Genomic DNA, 23,370 nt, shown 5'->3' with positions numbered 1-23,370 from the left:
AATGAGCTTCCATAGCACCTATGGAGGAAAGGGCAGCCAATCATTATTTAAATGACTGACTTGAGGCAGAATATCATAAGCAGTTCGATAATGCACATGTCTCAGAGGCCATCTGATCTTGTCTGAGCTTGTCATGCGCTCACTTACCTGGCAGTTTAAATCAAACTAGATTACTGTTCCCATCTTTATATAATAGCTAGACCCTTTTAGCTACTCTCTGATAATGCGCTAATCATCTGCACCTGTTGTAACTCAGTCCACAAAATGACTCAGCTGGAGCTGTACTGGATTTTTCCACTTTGAGAAACAGTATTTCAGAACACGTCTGTTGAATAAATAATTGCAATGTGTAAACCGACACTGTTATTAAACAGATACTAAAAGGGCTGAAGTGAGGTTCAAATATCCCCATATTTAAAATCCTTACACAGGACCAAAAAGTCTTCATGGCCTGTACTCAACGCGATCCCCAGAATCAGAATCAGTTGTCTCATGTTTCTGTAACGGTGCTCCAGCATTTCTACAGTTCCCAAGTTCTTCCAGCAGGCTGCGAGCAGCACGGCTGAACAATTAAAAATACATTAACTGAAATCATAATGTTCACCCTCCACTATTAGTCCAAGGCAAAAGGTTATAATTAATGCGCTTCACTTAGGAGCATGGTCTCTATATAAAAAAAAAAAATAAAAAAAAAACAAGCACTACTAATTATAATGGTTGACTTTATCATGCACTAAATGGAGAGTGAGTCACCTTATGCGGTGTGCTGAACACAGTGTACAGAAATGCACTGATGAGGTTAATTACAGTATCAATTTTGATATACAAATAGTAATTCTGCCTTAATCACATAGCCATAGGTCACAGTGACTTTCTTCACTAACTTAGGCCATTATAAACTTGAATCCTAACTAACTTCTGAAGGAGTGCCAGGCTCTTGACTCAGGATCTGGAGAAATGCTATGGTGCAGCGAAGACGTGTATAATTGCTTTATCAGGGTTCCTACTCTTTCATTTGCCAGGACCTTTCCATGACAATTTCCATGCCTTATATAAACGACAGCTGTTGCTCATGAAAGGTCATCTTAAAAGTCACCCAAATGTGGATGGCTTCAGCATGAAAGTCAACACAACCCACAGCGACCCATCCACTGAGTGATCCGAACAGACAGAAATGACCCCTTACTGAAATATTAAAAGTTCTGTGAAATATTAGAGCTGAAAAGTTGCACACTGCAAGAAGGTGGCATGCTATAGATCGGTCTACCACAGCAAACCTCTACAGGTTTCAATAGAAACCACAAACTGCATTTTATTAGTGGCTGAAAATCTGCAAGAAAATGCTATAATATCACAGTTGCCTAATGCACTAAATTTACACTTCTTTCTTTGCCAGGACAGACAAAAGCCTGGATGCGTGACTTTTCGAGGACATTTGATACATTTTCCAGTTTAACACTACACTGTAAAGAAGGGGTTTTTCTAGTTCTTTAGTCAAGGCAATGACTTAAAATATAATCATGACAAAAAAAAAAAAACCTAAATGACTGTTTTAAGGGTTCTTTGTCTGCTTAAAGTGTTTTGCGCAGCACCGGATATCCCTTTGCAGATGGCTCAATGTAGAACTTGGTTGGTAGACTGCCAACTAGTCTTTACATTTCTATGTAAAAGGTAAAATGTGCCAATGTTAAGGCAGCTAATTAAATCTGTTTTTGTTTTGCTTGTCGTTACGTTTTCCCTGCTTTTAACACAACCTTCACTGACAGATACCACTGCAGATAATCAAGGGTTTTTCATAATGTAAAATACATGCTTGCATATTTGATGTACCAAGAGCCCTTTGAGTTTCAAGTGCAGCTCGGCTTGACCCGCCATCCCTTACGTTCCACAGAAGACAAGCGTCCAGGCTTTTTTCTGTCCTGGCACTGAAGTGGTGGAACAAACTTCCCCTGGGTATCCGAACAGCAGCATCACTCGCTGTCTTCAAGCACAGACTCAAGACCCACCTCTTTCTAGAGTACTTGGACAAAGTGTAGTGTCGAGTATTGTGGTCTCCATACTGACTTTTGTATTTAGTAGCATCTAAGCTTAGATGTATCTTTTGGATCCTAGTCTATACAAACCTGCTAAGGGTATTTTCTGCATAAACAGCCACTCTGTATAAGAGCATCTGCTAAACGCCTTCAATGTAAATGTTAATTGTAATTATTGACCCTTTTTAAAGTGACCGACCTAAACCAACAGAGGTCCATGTAATCGCTGCTAAAAGCATCATAATTAGTGAAATTGAGATCACCTGGATACAGTGAATGTGTCTTAAGTCATTGTAGTATAAAAACACCTGTCTGGAAGGTCCAGTGACTGGTTAATCAGTATTCCTGGCTATAACACAATGAAGACAAAATACCATTCCAAGCAACTCAGAGAAAAGCTATTGAACAGTAAGTCAGGGAATGGATAAAACCCAAGTCACTGAACATCCCCTGGAGTTCAGTTAAATCCATCATTAGGAATTGAAGGACTATGGCACATGTTTAAACCTGCCTAGAGCAGGCCATGACCATGCCAAGAGGAGACCAGTCAGGGAGGCCACCAAGACACCCATGACTCCCAGGGTTAATCATGGTATATTATATGTATAATGCATCTATTAATACATATGTATATTTACCCAGTACTATATTTACATATATACAACAGTTACAGATGCATTAACATTACATTTTCAGAAATGTCTTTTTGTCTATTTAACGCTGATTTGGTGTAATTTAGCCACCAGATTTGACACTTAGAAAACACAGGATTACGGACTTCATTAAGCTAATGTGGTCTTCTGATACTGTAATAACATGACATCTGGAAAATTGAATTCAATTACATGAAATCACCCACTTTTCATTCTCCATACCCATAACCTCAAAAGATTAATCATGAGGAGCTTCTAGTGAAACCTTTCTTTGGTGCTCTTTTGTGAAGTCAGCGCTGCATTCTTTGTCTTTTAAGACAAAATGTCTGCAGTCTGTCTTAAAATACATTTTATGGCGGGTTTGCTGTGGCTTTCCCATTTATTTTGGGCTGGCGCCTTCCTCTGACAGCTTTAGTCCACAGACGAATTAGTCTACAGAAAAGGCCAAATTCTCCAAACAAATCCTATTCACTTCAAGTAATGCTTTTATAAATGTACATTACTGAAGAAACAGTAACCTAAAAAAAAGGTCCTAAAGTAATGTTGCAGATAAAAATGTCACTGCCCATTAAAATACTACTAATGGCTTCTACGGCGACTTAGTCGTAATCACGGTTGCAGCAACATCTGGATTCAATGCAGTCTGAGTCTAAAAACTGGGCAGCACAGGAAGTGATTGGCTGTGGCTAACTTTATCTCCAGGCAAAATCTTAATTAACATCACTATTCCCAATTCAATACTCATCAGATCTTGGAAACATCTGTGTAGATTCATGATCTGTCAGAAGGAAATCAGTTTTCAAACAGCTTGCAGTCGTCTCCTTAAAAAGAGACAGAAACCTGACGTTCAGCATCACAAGCTAGGGTTGAAGGTGAACGCAGTACGTTCTCAGTAGGGCTGCAACAGCAGATCAAATCAATAGAATCGATAAAAACAAACAGTTTGAGCAAATCTTGTTATTGATTAGTTGGCTTGACAACGCCTACACTTCCTTAGCTTAATTACCTTAATTCAAATGAAATACAGATAGCGGAAACTGCAGTCCAGGGCCATCGACCGACAGAGTCTCCAATACGGCAACTTTACCTTCATATACAGATATGGTTACCTGTAAACCAACAGCACACTGCATCCATGGCAGAAGCTCAGCATGGGAAGTAACTGAGATACTACATTTTTGAGGTTGAGGACAAACAACTGAGGCGGCTGAGAACAAGGCAGTTTCTGTGTGGTCAGTAATGTCAGATAATACGCTGATTAATTGTTTAAATGTAATACAAATCAATTAAATCAGGAATTGGTGAATGTGTGCTTTAACAAATCAAGCCACCTGCTATCAAATTTTATTCATTCCTAAGGCACAGGTCTGTTGCTAAATCAGCATTTGCAGACTTCTCTACATACTCAGTCTAGCACTGTGAAAGGCCTGCATTTCTGCTGACTTCATCAAACAACCACAGACATTTAAAGTGTTGATACTTACGCTAAATAAAATCATTAGGATCGTTCAAGGTTAAAGAACTGGCGAGGGCATTAATACACAGCCAAATTTAATGCAAGATCAAAAGCAAGAGTAACTGGAGCTGCAGCAGGGAAATATATTAGGAGCTCCCAGACTAAATCTAGCTCCACTTTGTATCTTGGGAACATGTGCAGAAGGTATGATATGGATAAGGCTTTCCCGGTCATTTCTTTTACATATAGACTGTGGGCTGCCTGACCTCGTTTAAAGGCAAAGCATCAGCTGCACAACAGATCAATCTGCATTTTTCCTGCCTATAGCGAAAAACCCCACAGTCGAGTTCATAGGGTGGACAATGGGATTTACCTACTGTGTGTTCTAGAGATACACACGGCCCAGGCAACTATTATTTTCCTTTGACCACATATGATTTTTTGTGCAGAAACAGAAGACACAGCATCCCTTCAGTTACACCACACATCTTACAAAAGAACGCAAGCCCGGTGCTAACAAAAAAGAACAGCAGAACACTGCTGCTTCAGTCAAATATGGGCCAAGAAAAGCCCATATGACTTACAAATGGTTGGCAAATTAACTAAGCATTTTAAAATGATAGGAAACAGAAGTGCTTCTTTAAAGCATGCTTTTCTGAGACCAGGTAGGTACGGATCAGGTAGGGCCTGTGTGTGTGTTTTGGGAGAGTGGCATTGGAAGAAGGGCTAAAAGTTGAGGGTGGTATTTGTTCAGTTGTTTTGTTTAAAAAAAAAAAAAAAAAAAAAAAAAAAAAAAAAAAACACCTTACACATACTGGTGTCTCCAAATTACCTTCTCCAGCTTTAAGGAAAACTAGTAGGACATTGCCCCATTATATGCATATTACCATTTCATAGATATGGAAAAAAAATCTGTTAACTACAATCTTTATTACAAATAAATAAATAAATACATAAATAAATTAATAGAAATCGTGCCCCAAGATTGAACAATGCTCATGCAACATTCTCATACACAAACAGCATATGGCCAGAAGTGGAAAACTGTGCTAGTTACATTACATTCGCACTGTAGTGCAGCCTTTTACAATGGCAGCATACACCACTATGTTTATTACTCAGGCCTACAGTAAAAACAAAAGTACTGCAGAATGATTCTATCTTGCCAAGCTGTGCATTATTAATTTACAGTGGGCCCCTTTTAACCACCTCCGTTTCGCTCTGTTGGACAAAACAAATTTTAAAATGTTACTTGTAAGGTAGGACATGTACAGGTCACACGCTGGGCTAGTTTAACCCGGCAGGTTATGCTCAGTAATTCAACTATGCCTGTGCTGCATTCATGTGCAACTGAAATTAAGTTAAATAAGTTAAATAAGAGTTGGAACACCCCCTCAAGTTGTAACTTCTACATAACAATGCTACTTATTGTTCTATCCATAGCAAACCGACTACTCTGCTAGCATTATTAATGTTACATTAGCTGCCCTTTTTCAAGTGGGATGTCAGATCCATAGCATCAAGTACTCCTCGCTGAAGAACCAGAAGCCCAGAGGGTGCAGTCGGATTACCGTGTGGGATGGAATATGCAAAGTTGCTTATTGTGTGGCAATTATTACTGGTGTTTCGGGTGTACCGGGAGGAGTTTTGGTTGTTGAATACATCTTGGAGAGACTAATGCATTACAACAACAACTGAAATGTGTATCAGACCACCTCCTGAAGTGATGAGTGATTGGATCTGTATTGGTTTTACATTTACATTTACATTTGTAAATGTAATGTTTTAAAAGTGAGTTTACACTTGAATATATTTTCTGATATAATTCTAATGCCCAAAAGATGGATAAAGTGACCAGCTGTAAACAGGGCCAGTAAATCAACCAATTAACCAACAACATAAATCCTCCCAGTGCATCCATTGCATTTGACTACCCAGTGTACATCATATTAGGATACAATCCAGATACTAGTCACATGAAGTGACCAGGTGTAAACAGGGTCAAACACACTGCCGTACAGCTTCATCTAGTTTTCTTGCTTGTATAAAGGAATCATGATTTTAAGTAACATTAACCCTAAATGTGGTTATCCTGAGCAGTTTCTGAGAGACTCCTAGACGTCCTCTAGACTTACTGATTTACGGATTCATTTTTAGTTTAGTTTTCACTACATTAAATGCTGTGTTTAAGCAAGCCATGCAATGATGGTGCTGCTCTGCCAGCCACTTAAGTTGGCCTACATTAGTTCAGGTAAAGCTTTGGTGTGTTTTTGCTGTGTGCATTTACTCTAATAAACAGCATTTAGTTTTAGTTCAGTACACCTCTCAAATTATTCACCACCTTCGTGGCTATAAAAGGGTCTTTCTGAGCTCCGACTGTTTTAGCGATCAGGCACCATAGCAAAAAGAAACACAGCACAGGCAAACAGCAAACAAACACTTTTTAAAAGTACATCACAGTCAGCTTTGATTAGATTCCAGGATTCACAGAGAAGTGTTTGCAAAGTAAAAATTAAGTGATAATGAGAACGCAATCTCTCTGCACTGCCATCACCTCGCGTAATATTAGAATATCATACAGCAGGAAAAAGGGAGAAAGTAATTAAATTAGCCCCGTTTTTTTTTTCCAGGAAACATGCAGCATGAATTAATGATAAGCGACAAATTACAGCAACATTAATCAATTCAAATATATAAGCCTCATGCTGTGTTGGTGTTTTTGCCAAAAGGGCAGGACTGGCAACCTAAAGTATTTTTTATTATTATTAATCATTAATTTATTTTAAAAACCCTGCGTATTTTACTCACAAATACCTTTTGAGGCCATTTACGCTTTTGAGAATGGGCAGGGTGTAGCATGTGACATCAAACTGGCTATGCTTCTGTCCCTCCCAAACCTTACCGGTTATTCAGAACAAGAATCAATATGAACTCATGTCTACTCTCTGCATTTGAAGAACCAAATCACAGTTCATTTATAGAAGTACTAAACTTACATAATTTCAACTTGCGAATGCATTTGCAAACAAACATTTACTGTGAAAAAGTGCTTTCACACTTAGATTACATAGATTCAATGCCCAAAACTGCAGGAGCACAGCCCCTTCTGTAGTTTTGTTGGAGGTGAATGACCAAATGCAACCTTAGCTGGCACATATGCCTGCATGCGAGAGTCTCTCTCTCAGCTCTTTAACCTGATAAATGTTTTTACTGTGATGCCGGACTTAACACACTTGGTCATAGTTTGTCACTACGTTGTGTGAAATTCATTAAATGAGAGTTGCCGTATTTGCTTTCTGCTTCCATGTTACGGATGGACCTGATGTTCTTCAGAGATGCTTATAAAAGGATGTGTGTTGTCAGTGGCCTGGCTGTCTTGTGCCAGTCAGAAGTGGTCATGGGGTTTTAATAAAATAAAATTGTCCCCCTTCACTTCTGGAGATGTGGTGCCACTCCTGGTTCAGTCTTCATTCAGAAGGAACCAATCACAGTTCACATTTCAGAGGCACATGACTGTCCTTGCTGTTACTCTGAACACACAACAACAAAAAAACTCAGAAAACAGCCAGCAGAACCAATCCTACAAATTCTCGCTCTATGAACAAAACGTGAAACTTACGGAGGCCGGCCTGCGTAGGTGGGGTTGGGACCCTCTCCTCTTCAACACAAGGATCTCAATCAGTCAGTATCATATTAGCATGATTAGATTCTTCCACAGAGCAATTGTAGAAACTCATGTACTTTAAATTCACAAGACGAACACTGCTATTTGGTGTTCTGAGGTCAAGAATGAACAAGGGATGCAATAATTTAGGAATTCCTCCATGTACGCATGCATAAAGCAGACATTACAAATTCAGTAAAAGCATTAATTTTAGTATATTTTAATGTACATATTATAATTTAATTTATGTATACTTTATATAATAAGATATTTTAGTGGTGGTTTAATGGTGCTTCATCCAATGCTTTTGGGAGAAGTTGGGAATTAGGCTTTTTTTATTAGCACTGATTTTAGATTAAACAATGAATGAGCAGATTTCACAATACTTTTGTCCATGTAGTGTACTTCATCAAATGTCTGTTTAAAATATGGGTCAAGTCTAAACAGCGGTCCAATTTTTTTTTAAGTTAATCCAACCAATGACATTTAGCATCCCTCAAAGGAACTGAACTGATCTCGGAAAACTACATTGCATAAGGGGCTCCTGAGAGGTGCAGCCACTAAGTGTTAACCGCATCATGGAAAGATGATCCAGGGAGATATTCAGTGACATTGTCTTAGTAGCAGTTTGAAAAGATGTGGATGGCTGGCTTCATGTGACTCAGAGGAAGCATGTGCCTTCACCCTCCCAGCACGGGTGGCATCATGTGCTGGGGAGTCCTAACTACTGAGTGGGAAATAGAAATGACTAAAATTGGGATGAAAATTGTGTTAAATTTCCTTTTATAAGCATTGCATAATCATAAATGCCACAGACTGCAAACCTAGAGCTGATTCACTCAGACGGACCCACGAAGTGAAATGGAGCGAGGCACTATGGACAGAGGTGATACAGAGGGCACAGGGTGGCTGAAATTTGGCCTATGACAGCTATGTGCCAGCCAGTAGAGAGACTATTATACGGATGCAGGACGCCACAATAAGGATCATTTCCTGCTCTATGACAAGTGAATGGGGGCATGTGTGTAGGAGCAAATATAATGAAATGATGGAAATCTGCAGAATGCTCGTCATTTTCTGCTGATGGCGGCGAGCAGCGGGGCTCCGGCCGTATTTGTGCTGTTGCCTTTGTCAGAGATGTCAGGGGTCCATTACCGAGCCTAAAATCATTACCTCCCTCATAAACAGCAATGATGATGATGGTGGTGGTGATGATGATGATGACGGTGATGATGATAATGGTGCAATAAGAGGCGCTGTCCATCTCCAGAACGATCTCCCACCTTCGCACTGCATCCCTGCACTTTCTGGTCAAATATGAAAATACCAATTTTGATGTGAATTGAGTTTAATAAACATAGTGATTTCACTCCCCCCACCTCATTTTCCGTTATGAGCTGCATTATGGCCCGAATGAAATGAGATACTTTATGTGGTACACACAAATGAAATTAATATTTGCAAGGCAGAGTGTGTGTGTATGTGTGGAGGCTTAATCAGTAGTTAAATGAGTATAGCAGACACAGGAAGAGTCCTTCTCAGACAGCACGTCTGGCCAGTCTGTTCCAGCTCAAGCTCTGCACACTGAAAAGGTCCAGTGCTCTCACTGCTCATTAGGAAGTAATACCATACACAAACACACACATGCACAGAGGGACTCTCCTGGCCCAAATACACAAAGGAACTGTCACTCTTTCTATACAGACATCTACCATAATATCCTGAGGCGTCCGCCATAGTCTATTCACTCCATGATCTAACCTCATAAGAATGTTCACGTAGTCACAGACAAGGAGATCAAGTGCATGTGCAGAGGATATTCCAGCAGCATGCAAATAACATCCATCAAGTCTAAAGATCAAGTGCAGCAGTATAACAGGGTTCAATCCAACTTGCTTTAGCATCATTACAGTCGATTACTAGTTATGCTAAGTATTCCAGCCCTCGGCTCCAAAAATGATGTCCGGATTTTACGCTAATTTACAGAAGAGAGAAAAATCTGCTGCTGGAAATGGACTGACCGGCAGCGTGCTTCTCTCTCCAATTTCCATCAGTCATATTGAGTCATGCCTCACTGGTTGCATGATTCATTAAAGGGAAGTATCAAAATTCCATTTAACGACACAAGACACTCTAGCAAAAAGGGGGAAAACTGGCTCCAGTGTGGTGATGCATGAACCAAGCTTCCTAAAAGAGTGTGTAGCTTAGATGCATGCTTCCAGAAAAAAGTATTTTAATTGGTAGAGAACTTTTGAATTAAGTGGAGGCTTTTCAAGAACAGCTCATTAACATAAACATTGCTTGAAAGTAAGTATTAGTTAAGTTTTACATCTACGGTGCCAAATGGAACCAAAAATGGGTTAAAAGGCGAAGACCCTATTTAAATGCTTACAGAACATCTACAGAAAATAAAGCTTTAAATCTTTAAATAGTAGCCTGTGGTCCAGATGCCCCCTAAGTAAGCTTTCTGTGCCCGTGCCCATCTTCCAAAACTTTTTAATACCAACAAGATAAATCACTGACCACTATTCGATCACCAAAAGTAAAAAAAAAGGAGCCTGAAAGGATATCCTAAGGCTCTCTCATTATACATATAGAACAGTTTTATTTTCCCCAAGGCAGTAAAAGAGGCTCCATCAGCTTAATAGACATCTACCATGTTGTTCTACCTACCATAGTAACTGTTTAATAGCAGGGATGACCTTGATCAAGGATACTGATACAAATCTCCAGTACTGGCCACTGAAACTGTTCCATCCAGCATAAAAGAAGCAGAAACAATAAAGGAACAACTCAGCTTATAACAAACCAGGCGCTTTTATGGTGATTGGATGCAATAACTAATTTTGCATGACTGGAGCTTCATATATGTATGCTTTCTTTTAGAGTACATAGCTTAGAGCACATAGCTTCTGAGTACTATAAGGTTTCCCTGACCCCCCCAAAATAACAAATAAAGGAATCAGTGTGAAGGAAACACCTGCAAAATGTAAACAACTTCTAAATATAACTTAGAGTATTCAAAAACTGTATTAGTATTAAAATGGCAGTAAACTGGAGTCTCAATTTCCTCAGTTCTGGGCAAAAATCCATTCTAAAAATTGACTTCTTAAAATTGAATTACTTCTTTTTAAAAACAGAAACCATTAAACCTTTAAAAAAAAAGGTTAAGAGTGGCTTAGTTTACTACTGATACACACAGTTAACAACCAAATTTTGCTCTGTGCTTTTTTGTTGACAAACCTTTAACAGTACAGACAATTAAAAATATATTTTTTTAAAATACCGTCAATACTGAATGAACCAGCAGACCACCACTGCATTAGAAATACCCCATGTGAGATGTCTACATTTCCAGAATGGTTTTAAACATCAGTTGTCATTTCAGAACAATTTTTCAAACCATTTTCTGTGTGAATGGAACAAAAGCATTTCAGAGTGAGTCTGTGAGCCTTACTGGTTACCAACCTGATACCCTAACAGTAGATAACTGTACAGTTCATCCTTTTCAGCCAGTGCTGCTTATGGCATTCACCAAACAAAAACAGAGCTAGTTTAAAGGTTTTAGCGCAGATTTACTCTGAGCTTCTACTGTGAACGTGATTTTTTGAGAGTTTTTGTTGCAATTTTTGACTTTTGAGTCATGTAAAGCCCCACACTGCAATATGCTGTTGGTAAATTTGCCCTCTGTTGGTCATGCGACAAAAATGGGACACTCGAACATCGTCAACTAATCAATATTGTGAGTTGTTGTCGGCCATTTTTTACGATTACGCTGTCGATAACGTCCTGTTCTTGTTGCAGCCCTTATTATAAGCATCAATTTTGCGAAACACAGCTAAACTGTGTCGTCGAGTGTTGAGTTAAGCGTATGTAGGAAGGACTGTGTCTGATAAAGTGCGTAAACAGTTTATTAAGGGGGGTCCAGCGCTAGAGTATCGACTCTGTGAGGAATTGGCCGCAAGTCAAATCTATTTGATGACCGCTTATGTTCTACAGACATCTTTTCCTCGAACCACATACCCAAACCAATAACCACATGTACATCACAACCAACTGACATCTACACCCATTTGAATCAAATCTAGCTTTTAGGAGGTAGGCACAAAAAGCTGTGGACAACAGTTTGTCTGGCATCCTCACAGCAGCAAGTTTTCAAAGAGCTCCGCAAAGGACAACCATGGAAAGAGCAACGTGTAGCCCTTCAAGAGCCATAAGATAACAGCAGCCGAGGAGAGGCTGCCAATGGTGGACATGGATCCCTATCAAATACCACACTTCGGCCCTTAGGGACAACTTTGTTGCCAAAGCTCTTCACATCGCTAACAGCTAAACAGCGGTAGCCCTCCGTTTGAAGTCCAGATAACAGTGGGCTAGTTTTCTCCAGATACCATGTGTCTTGTTTGGAACTCTCGCGAGCAGATGCTAACCAACTCTGTTTCTGTGGGGAGGCATGCTAATTGTTTTTAGAGCTGGCAGAGGGCCAGGCGTTTCGATGGTATCAGCCCATTTGGCTGCCAGCTCAGCACTCAGGCATCTGGCATTCCTGAACATAATGAAAAAATAGCAGAACAGCTCCGGCCTACGTTCGCCCGGGTAATTAAAAGGCCCTTTTTACGCGTCTGATAACTTCCTGAGCGACTCCCGAGTGCTTCCTCCAGCTCCCCTTCTAAGGTCTCCATCTCTGACTCTCTAGACTAGTTCTTCCTCCCCTCCCTCTGCTTGCTCTCTTCCTCTCTTGCACCCGCTCACAGTATTTATTTATTGCCCCAGGCCAATGGCTAGAGTGCTCAGGCGTTACCACCCTTTAACTACTCCACCGGGTTACCAAGCCTGGAACATTCCTTAGAAGTCTGGCTGCAGATCACAGGCATCCAGCAGGAGACTGACATGCCTGGGTCACTGGAAACACCTCTCTGAATATTTCAAAACAAGCAATCATGGGTCACAGGCGCACACACACACACACACACACACACACACAAGAAATTAGAAAGCAAAAGCTTAAAGGAGTAATTCTTCTCTTTTAAAGTGATAGCACTCGTACACAGGCGTTAGATGCCATTTAAAAAGGGGGTTAAGATTAGTGCAACTAAATCTAGGCCACTGCTTAGTTCACTTTAATCCTGAATCATATTAAATACATAATTACACAGCTGCAGGAAAATGTCTCCGATTACCATAACAAAAAAAATATGAAAGACTCTGAGCTGGTGAGACTTCAATAGCAAAGGATGAAATCTGGTAATTAACAACTTCCCAGCACTCCATCATGGCAAGATAACACACAGCACAGTTGCTGTAAGCTGTGACACCAGGCTAAGAACCCCCCCCCCCCCCGTCCACAAACACAAAACACAGAGCGCTAGGCTTTCCTCTATCAGCATCCGGCGCAAGGGTCTCTAATTCACAGCCATTTGGACACGTTAAGAAGCTGCGAATCGGCAAAAGAACACTAAAAGATCAATTATACTGCTTCAACAACTAATCCAAACCAAATGAAGAGAATCAGGCTAGGGGGGAGTGGATCTCCAAGCCAGACTGTACCACATAACTAATGTTCACTACTCAAACATGGACTAAGCCCAATAAGAGAGGCAGAAATATTAGGCCGATTGCGATATGTCCAGATAAAGACCAGCCTGCTTATTATGCAGTTAATCAATTTAAAATGAGGCAGCCTCTCTCATTATCACTAAGCTTCTAAACATTTAGGGATGAGATGGATTCATTATTAAATAAATGTTATAATTACAGGTCTCCAAGATTTAATAAGACAAAATGAAAACGTTAAGAGCAGACTAATCTTTAGATAGCTAAGCACTTACTCTTGAACAGCTGAGACACAATGTGGAAACACAAAAGGAAAAACATAGGAAGATGATAAGCCATACAGGCCTTCATGTTATTGCTGCACAGGCTTAAATTTAAAAGGTGGCTTAGGCTGAGATTAAACAGTTTTTCATTTGCAACATTAAAGCAAATCAACACACAGTGTGCTGTATATGAGAGCAGAAACCCTATGTATGATCCAATGCTTCAAGTATATGGACTGAATATCACATATGTTTACACGTACAATAGAGAACATTGAAGTGATCAAAATTACACTTGATCGTATGATATCTTATATTGAATCTGGCATCCCAGCAAGATCCCACATACATCCCCTCTTGCCCCCCCCCCCAAAAAAATGGAAGAATGACACCATGTGACATGATTTGTACAGTCTCCAAGCTTTCATGAATAAATGTAACGTTATGATTATTAACAGTATTAATGAAACTTCAGAAGAAGGCTGAGGGGCATTTGTTGCAGCCAGCTCATATTCTGATTCATATACTGTCGCACAGGGGAGCAGAAATAGTAATGAAACCAATGTATCATTTAAGATCGATAGTGTGTGCACCCAGGACTGATGGATCATACCACAGTATAATGTTTCCTATCAAAGTTAATACATGCAAAACCAGCACTGCTGCGCTGTACACCGCTACGAATCATAAGCTTTATGTGTAAGTGTGTGTGCGTGTGTGTGTGTGCGTGCTTGGGAGAAGGCCAGAATGCACAATAGAAAGTAAGAAATGAAAAAATGAAAGGAAGAAAACAAAAAGAAATCAATAATTTAAAGAAAGCATATCTTAAAAGAAAGAAAGAGAAAAAAGGGAATAATACGAAAAAAAAGAATAAGTTAGAAAGAATATCAGAAAAGAAAAAAGAGAAGCTCAATATAAAAAAGAAAGAAACAAAGAAAAAAAGAAAGTACTCAAACGAAAGAAGGAAAAATAAAGAAGAGAGAAATCTATAAAGTAAAACAAAATATCAAAAAACAAAACACTGAGAAAAAATATGAAGGAACAAAATCAAGAGTTAATTTTAATACATTGGGAAAAGAAATGTCTAGAAAAGACAAGAAAAGGAAGGAAAAAAAGGAAGAAAAAAAATTAAATGAATAAAAGGGAAGAAGATTGATTGAGAAAATTGAGAGAGAATATCAAGAAGGAAATAAAGCAAGTGCATCAAGAAAAAGAAAGAAAAAACAAATATCAAGAAAGAAAGAAAGAAGATTGAGGGGGGAAAAGAGACTACAAATTGGATGGTGTGTGGGTATAGCCTAAACTGTGTGTGTGTGTGTGTGTGTGTGTGTGTGTGTGTGTGTGTGTGTGTGTGTGTTCCTCTCTCTGACCCTGAATGTCTTAGTGCAATCTGTGTAGGCTTGTATCAAACAGCTCCCCTGGCCTGTAAATGGGGCCCAGGAGATAGTGGCCAATCACACTCCTCCAAACAGCTTCATTCATCGAGCTGGAGTCCGGCTTGTACATCACCAGCCTACACGCCGACTCCACTGGGACTAACAGCCAATAGCACCGGGGCCGCACAAATAACACACTCTCAGAAACAAGTGTGTGCACACAATGACACGTTGATGGACACACAGAGCAGATACGAGCCCGTGTTGAGAACAGGACCGCTATAAGGACACTGGAGTATTAAAAACCATGTCCAATGGCTTCTCATATATCACACCCATCTATTCCATGTCATTCAGGACAAGCACAAACACTAGCATACCCAAACCCCCCTCAAATATGCGGGCAATATTCTTACTCTGCCTCGACCTTCCACACAACCTGCATAACATTAGCTTGTGGAGCAAGGCATGATGCAATAAAGAGTGGTCTCAGCATTAGCATCACACACCTGCATCAGCAAAAAAACACAAGGCCGGCCAGACTGCCCCATCAGTCAAATTGCCACTTCTAAAGACAGAGCAATAACACACAATATTGCAGGCCGAGTAAGTCCCGCGGCAATCTGCAATCTCATTTCCACACAGTGCCCCTACAGGGATGCGGGATGAGACACCAATCGGTTATTAGGGTCCAGACCACGACCCTGATGCATAAAGAGAGAGGGAGAAAGAGTGTGAGAGAGAGAGAGAGAGAGAGAGAGAGATCCACCTTTTTATCGGTCCACAGGGATGAGAGCAGAGGAGAGTGGGTCCCTCTCAAGCTGCTGTGCTATTTAAATAATGGAGTCAATATGAGTTTGAGCAGCAACGGGCCAGAACTCTGATGAGGGGTCAAAGGGTCATGGCTCTGGAGAATCAGCGGCCGGTGCGTTTTAACTTAAATTTGCATTTAACGTAGAGCAGGACAGAACAAGTCACACACACCTAAATCAGCACAACTCAGATTAAAGATGGGGAATTTGATGACATTTGATCAATGTAATGACTAGTTATGTCTCAGTATGCTTTTCTGTGCTCATTTCATTTAGAGAGAGAGAGAGAGAGAGAGCTTGGATGTGGGGCTCCCGAGTGACGCAGCCACCAAAACACTGGCCTTATAATTCATAGATGGCTGGTGTGTTAGCTAGAAGTCCCATAGAGCATAACTGACCTTACTTTTTGGTGATATGATGGCCCACCCTCTCTCCACAGGACTAGGACACGATGCTAGCCCCTGCAGGCCTCTGTTAGCTAATGTAACCGAATTAGCAGTTAGCGCTGTGCTCCAAGCACGTTCAGCTGTCCAGTGACGTTGTGTTAGCAGCAATTTGCAAAGATGTCACTAGGAGAAATGCAAGCTAGGCCAGGAGTGGTCAAGGGAGGGGATTGGGGGGGGTCTCCCTACTCTAACAGACCTACTAAACCTGGCAATTAACAGGTGACTTGAATCAGGTGTGCTTGAGCAGGAAAAGCAAAAAACTGTGCAGGAATCCAACACCCCCCAGAACCGAATTGCCCACCTCTGAGCTAGGTTTTACCCTCCCAGCAATGGTGGTGTTGTGCAATATGGGGAGGTCTCAATAATACATAAAGGCTTCAATAATCAAACAGTGTGTAGATTAACACATGATTCCATCCACAACTCACTGTAACATTGTGTGCTGTATTTGGTTGTGTAAGTATACTGTACATCTCTGCTAAAAACAGAATAACCTAATGAATACTTAATCACAGCACAAAATACAGTGATTACATACAGTCCCAGTCAAAAGTTTGGACATACCTGGTCAAATAATTCTTTTCCAAAAAAACAAAGACAGTGGGGACACAGGGGTATCCACTGTAGTTAGGATTTCTCAGCTAGGGGGGCTTTTAAGTAGGTCTAAGTTATAGGACTATGGCAATGTGCATGTGTGGGGGTAGAAAATTCTCTGAAACTATGCAACTACAGTAGGTTAACGTACATTCTTACATACACATTTACTCATCTAGCAAAACCAATATACCCTTAATAGCCTATATGACCAAATCATCCCCTTTCAGTTCAACCTACAACTTCGACCTACCTGAAACCCCCAGCCAAGACATCCTAACTATGTCCCTTTTTGCTAATGGTCTCATTAGCATTTGGATCAAATTATGTTTTTTTGATGATGATGATGATAATAATGACGAGCACACTTTCAGACCTCAGACCCTCTGTTGAGCACACAACAATCCTGTTTAAATCAAGTAGCAATTGTCCTGCATGAACTGCTTCAGCTCCGTTTCCAGCTAAACTCCTGATGTCTTCTAAATACCCAATGTGTCATGGTCATCTGCTCAACCTCATGGTGTTTTAGTCATCCAGCGATACAACGTGGTATGCATCAGCTGCCCTACAGCACAAAGGTCAAATGCAATGCCTCAACAGAATCCTTGCCACATTTGATAAGTTTTCCATAATATTTTCCAGATACATTAGCATGTAGCAAAAACAAAAACACCACAAACTGTACCTCCTTACCTGTTCTAGTAGTTTCCTGTATCTTAACGTGGCTTGCTGGATAAGGTCCCGGACTGTCCAGCCTTCCTTGCACGGCACAACCACGCCAGTGCGTCCAAAAGTTACTGTGACCTTCATCTTGTGTATGTCCAGATATGCTGTTTGGTTCACCACCACCAGCAGCAGCAGCAGCAACAGGTGCTTCCACGGTCAGGAGCTGCACTCATACAGGTGCTCTTCAAACTTCTCAAGGCCTGGGTGGGCTACAAGGCACAAAACGACCTGTTAGAGACATGAAGCTGAATGTACAAGCTGTAGTAGCTCACTTATAGCTATAAAAGACAACAGTGTAACTTACAGCAGAGCCAGAGACACCAGCCAGCAACCTACTTACCAACAACCAACCTCACAGCACAGAGAGAGAGAGAGAGAGAGAGAGAGAGAGAGAGAGAGAGAGAGAGACACAGAGAGAGAGAGAGAGACAGAGAGAGAGAGAGAGACAGAGAGAGAGACAGAGAGACAGAGAGAGAGACAGAGAGAGAGAGACACAGAGAGAGAGAGAGAGACACAGAGAGAGAGAGAGAGAGAGACAGACACAGAGAGAGACAGACACAGAGAGAGACAGACACAGAGAGAGAGAGAGAGAGAGAGAGAGACACAGAGAGAGACAGAGAGAGAGAGAGAGAGAGACACAGAGAGAGAGAGAGTCTGAGCACGCGGATAACAGAGTGGTATTTACGGCTTAGCTGTTGCCAAGTTACCGCGCTGGCAATGTTTGGCTAACGTGATTGTAGCACTTTCTGCTAACATCCAGAACTGCTCGCTGTATTCCAGCAGGAGTGGATGGATGGACGGACGGGACAAGGAGGGGGGGTCGAGTTAGCACCACTGCTAAGCTAGCTAACTACTTCTCTGGCGTCGCTAGCCACTTCCACCTTCTCTCCGTTGGCCTTCACACCTTAGCTAAATAACATGAGCAAAGTTTCTGAAAAGTCGTCGTGTGTGTCGCCCGTGTTTGCATGGCTCTGAACTCAGGTCCGAAAAGCACTTACTTGGAGAAGACTGGAGACGCAGTCGGGTTGAGTTAGAGCGGTAAAAAAAGAAAAGAAAAGAAAAGCTCAGATCCGAGCTGTCTGGCTAAGCACCATTTGCCATCCTGTTATTCACCCCCGGGAAGCTGTTCCGCCGTGCCCGCAAACAGGCGCTTATAAACGACTCCCATCAATCGTGAGACTCATTTATGTCAGTGTTTTCTGTGATGAAGTCCTTTCGCCATTCCAGCTCCAGCTCCAGCTCCAGCTCTCCTCCGTCCTGCACTCTTCTCCAAAACTGTGCAGGGCCACGCACTGGAACTTTTGTTAAAGGGCCAGCGCCCTGTTTGCTGCCTTCGCTGTCTGACCCCTCTTTTCCATGCCCAGCTTCTATGAACTGCCAGGGTTTATGCCTAACTGCAGCTGTTTTCCCCCCTCATATCTGCACTGTTGGACAAGTGCACTCTAAACAAGTGCTGTGATCGAAAAACAAGCCCTAGGCCCTCTAAGCACACCGAAGTGTGTTTCTCCAGCCTGCTCCTGCAGTTATTTCAGTGGTTTGCCTGTTCTATGCTACTCCCAGTTCAACATTTAAAGAGGCCCTAGAAAGAAAAAGTGTATTTTTCTTGGCATAGTCGAATAATGAGAGTTCGGTGCATGAAAGTGACACATTTCCAACCCCAAACACTTGTATCTTCACTAAAAACAGGAAAGAAAGTCCTGCATTTTGGATGATTTTCTTTATGCGCTAAAATGTGCAGAGACCCCGCCGACTACCGAAAGCCCCAATAGCTCTGAAGCTGCAACGTGACGTTGATTTGATGTCTTCTTATGTTGTTGATTTAGTTTTTTACTGATTACTGATTCGGTAAAGCTTGTTTGTGACCAGTTGTAAAAAGCACTATACAAATAAATCTTATTTGATAAAGTGAAAGCTGTGTACGCGTGCTAAGCTCCATCTCTAGCCAATCGGCTTTCCAGCATCCGCTCCCTCGAAAAAACAAATTGTCTGACTACCCCAGACGAGAGCCAACCAAACAGAAAGAAAATTCAGAAACGCAGCAGATGGAAGCCAACCGTGGGAAAACGAGTGTGTGCTTGGCTAAAAGCTAATCCAGCAGTCTCTTCAGCTACAGCACTGAGTGGACACCAAGAGGACAGCAAAACTTTCTGGTAAGATTGATATAATAAAATATTGCGAAGTTCTTGTTACAGTGCTGCAAAATAGTACGGTATGCGATGTAATGCTACATCACAGTGTAGTAAACCAGCTAATCAGAGAAGAGCTGTTTTTTTTTCCTTATGATCCCACCATAAAAGGAAAATCAAATAACAGGGTTGTAAAAAGCATGTGAAATCACATGTGAGCATTTTTCCCTCCAACCAGTCACCTACTATTTAAACATTAAAGAACATTGTATACTGAAACAATGCATTCTGTGGCTCATCTAAAAGTAATGTTTACAATAAAATGAATGTACAATTTCCCTCTTGATGTAGATGAAGTTTTGCAATAAAGCTCATGTGGAAGTACTAGAAGTCTATAGTCCTATATCATTATGTTATATTAGCTTTTAGCATTGGTGTAAAACCAAAGAAGCACTCTTCAGACACTTACATGTCTGTGTGTGTGTGAGAGTGAGAGTGAGAGAGAGAGAGAGAGAGAGAGATCCACCTTTTTATCGGTCCACTGGGATGAGAGCAGAGGAGAGTTGGTGTCTACTACATTTAAGGGATGGGGGAAATTAGATTTTTAACAGTTAACCAGTCCATTAAATTCCAGGTAGTGTTGTAGTAGTAATAGAGACTAAGTCAAGTTTGACACCTGGACAAGTTAAGTCTGAGTCAAGACCAAGAGTGGATGAAATAAAAAAACTAATTCATCATTGATTTCCTTTCCTATTAATTGATTTATCATGAATTTGCAGTCTTAAAAGACCCAAGACTCAGGTACTACTCATATCAGTATCAGTGCTTCTAGTACCAATATCAGTATGAGAATGAGTAATACTAGTATTCAGATAAGTATCAGTACTAAATGCACGTTTGGGGCAATTGCCAAACTTTGCCAGGAAACCTTTACCCAAGCTGGGACAATTCTGTTTTAAAGCACTCGCATGATAACGGCCTATTAAATTAATACTAAAGGAATTTCTACAGGAGTCCTATCAAATCTTTTAGACAGTTCAGATCATTACTACAGTTTAACGTAGATAAGTATTATTAAAGTAAAAACAGAGATAGAAAAAGCAGCATATACATGAAATATACACAACATAGGAAATAAAAATTTGCATTTTGTAAAGGAACCTCCCGGATTCCCAGAGCCCTCCTGTCCTGCAGATTTTGTTGTTTTCTCTGCTCCCAACACGTCTGACTCAACTCATCAGTTAATTAGGCCCTTCCTGAGTTGAACTGGGAGTGCCAGAGGAGGGAAAAGATTCAACTGGACAGAAAAGTGTTCTCCAAGCCCATGACTGAGAGCCACCGGCCAAAGTGATGTGCTTCATACATCTAAATTAGTGGACAGTGTAGTTGGTGCCGGGCCAGCTAGTATTGATTTCCCATCATCCTCGACAAGATCTAATGAAAAACCTTTTGCCATAGTAGCCGGCGGTGATAAGTGTGTTGATAGTTCATTGCGATCTGCTTATGCTGGAGTTTCTTTTCTGGGTCACAAAATAAAACTGCCTTGCTTAAAATTGCTAATTAGACCCCGAAGTGAAAGCAGTGCCGAGTGAATTCATTTTTAGGTTGCGGTTGAATAATTGAAAAGTGACCTATAAAAGAATCATTTTGTTAATCTGCTATCATAGCTGAGCTGAGAATGACATTTTAAGGAGCATTAGACTTTAAATTCCCTTGCAGCTCAAAAATATGTGTATTAGGACATTTTAAAACAGGAAGTTCTTAGTTGATTATATTTCGTTCAGAAAGTATGACTGTTTTCTTCAATACCTCCAGACTAACTTTCAGTGATTATACTCTTTGAGTCCGCTTTGACTTTGAAATGGCCGCTCCCAACCTGATGATGTTCCAAAGAAACATTTTTCTCTGTGTGAACATACCCCTCCCCTCTTTACTGGAAAAGGCTGGCTGGCAAGCAGCTCACCCCCTGCCTAAGTCCCACTGCTGCATCACGCTGTCCCATTCATCCTCGCCGCTCGCCTGCTCCTTTGAAACAAATAAATAGAAGAGTCCTGTCCTCCCTGTGTTCTCCTGTAGAACATTTTCCCTCCATTTTTACACACTACAACTGCCTCTTTTACAGTGAATGCCAAAGATGGGTGGGGGATTGTGTAACTTTTCCATTCACTCACAGAAACTTTTGTGGATACTTCTGTAATCACTTCTGTTTTCTTTTAAAGCCCCAGTGAAAAATATCTCAGAGCAGCACAGTTCAATCCCAGAATCCAGTGCGTTCTGTGTTTTTAGGGCAATGAATTCCTATCATTAAAAAGCCTTTATTGCTGGACTACCTAAAACTGGTGCATTTCACAACATGGGACTCAGCATGATACAGCAAAAGTCAAGACAATCCCGCAAGAATGTACCTCTTCTTCTACAGTCTTGACAATTTAAAGCAACAGCTTCCAACCTAATTGCAAAATAAATAAATATATATATATAAACTGTCAAACATCGGCACATTTCTTTTTTTACCACAAAGTAGAACAGCTAATACATAATAAAACAATACTATGAACTATACTGCTTTTATTTATATTGCATCACTTTACATAACAAGTTGAAACAAGACTTTACACAAGAAATTATACATTATAATTATTAATTATAAAGGCAATGCTCACCAAAAAAAGATCATTTACATAGTTTTATCCCTAACCCTGATGGACATGTAGATTGGCATTTTTCAAGGCATTTTTGGTGTCTAAAGCTAATGTAGAACATGTTTTCTTGTAAGTTCTACTCTATTTTTCTCAACAAATTAGCCAATTACCCAACCCATGTATTAGTACTCTCCCCCACATCACCTGTAATGCTCTCCACACTGGGAGGGTGAGGACTGATGCACGCCTCCTCCAAAACATGCACAACCAGCCAATGCCTCTTTTTTTTGAGCTGCCACCGATGCAACACCACCAGGTAACCAACATGCTTAGAGGAAAGCACCAGGTATCCAGCTCTGATGCATTGGCTACCAGTCACCCATGCAGGCAAGCATCACACTGCAGTAATGTTGGGAGAGGAAGGGAGAGAGATGAAGAGACATCCACCGGATGACATCAACCGGAGACAGCAAAGCCAGTTGTGCTTTCTCGGGCTCCGGCTGCTGATGGCAAGCAGCATGACAAAGTTTTGTTATTTTGTAAATAATGTCATAAAAAGTCAACAAAAATCATTTTCTGAAGGGCACATTGATTACTCTCATTGTTTAATTAAATAGTCTTATTTGTAACTAACCCCACAGTGTGGAGGCTGTACTTTAGCCTGGCTAGCTCTCACTGTGTCTCACTGTTTTTACACTTCTAAATCCTACTATGTAAAAAAGAATATGATAGAAATTATATATGTTTGTGTGTGACGAAGCAATTGCTTTCTTTTTTTAACTACATCATAGCTCAGCAATTAGCATTGTGCCAACTGAATCTCTACGTCATCACATGCTTTCTGCAGACTGCATCATGGTTTTGAGAATGTGGTTTTGGACCCTGTATGATATACTATATCTATCCAAAAAAAGATATATAGAGAAGTATATTAGTAGTATTAGAAGTATATTACTGCAATGATGACGGGTACTTTTTTTGCTCCTGGGCTCTCCCTACAGTTCGGAAGTTTAAATCACATTCATA

The 23,370-nt window shown here is 40.7% G+C and overlaps 1 protein-coding gene across 5 annotated transcripts in view; it reads right to left on the bottom strand.

Moving 5' to 3' along the window:
* The window catches only part of pard3bb (par-3 family cell polarity regulator beta b), a 297,029-nt gene extending 278,148 nt beyond the window's left edge, over positions 1 to 18,881 (bottom strand). For 3 of the 5 annotated variants that reach the window (XM_072685655.1, XM_072685657.1, XM_072685659.1), the window contains exons 1-2: positions 18,575 to 18,881; positions 17,544 to 17,785 (exon numbers count right to left, since the gene is read on the bottom strand). In XM_072685655.1, the coding sequence (XP_072541756.1) occupies positions 17,544 to 17,660 (117 nt within the window). In that variant the 5' untranslated portion in view covers positions 17,661 to 17,785; positions 18,575 to 18,881. Of the gene's footprint in view, positions 1 to 17,543; positions 17,810 to 18,574 lie in introns of those variants that run through there. The other 2 variants (XM_072685658.1, XM_072685656.1) reach the window with 2 other exon arrangements.
* Positions 18,882 to 23,370: the final 4,489 nt, after the last annotated feature.

This window comes from Salminus brasiliensis, chromosome 8 (genome assembly GCF_030463535.1).
Source record: "Salminus brasiliensis chromosome 8, fSalBra1.hap2, whole genome shotgun sequence".
In the NCBI taxonomy this organism is placed as follows: domain Eukaryota; kingdom Metazoa; phylum Chordata; class Actinopteri; order Characiformes; family Bryconidae; genus Salminus; species Salminus brasiliensis.
This window is presented reverse-complemented; position numbering and strand designations above follow the sequence as displayed.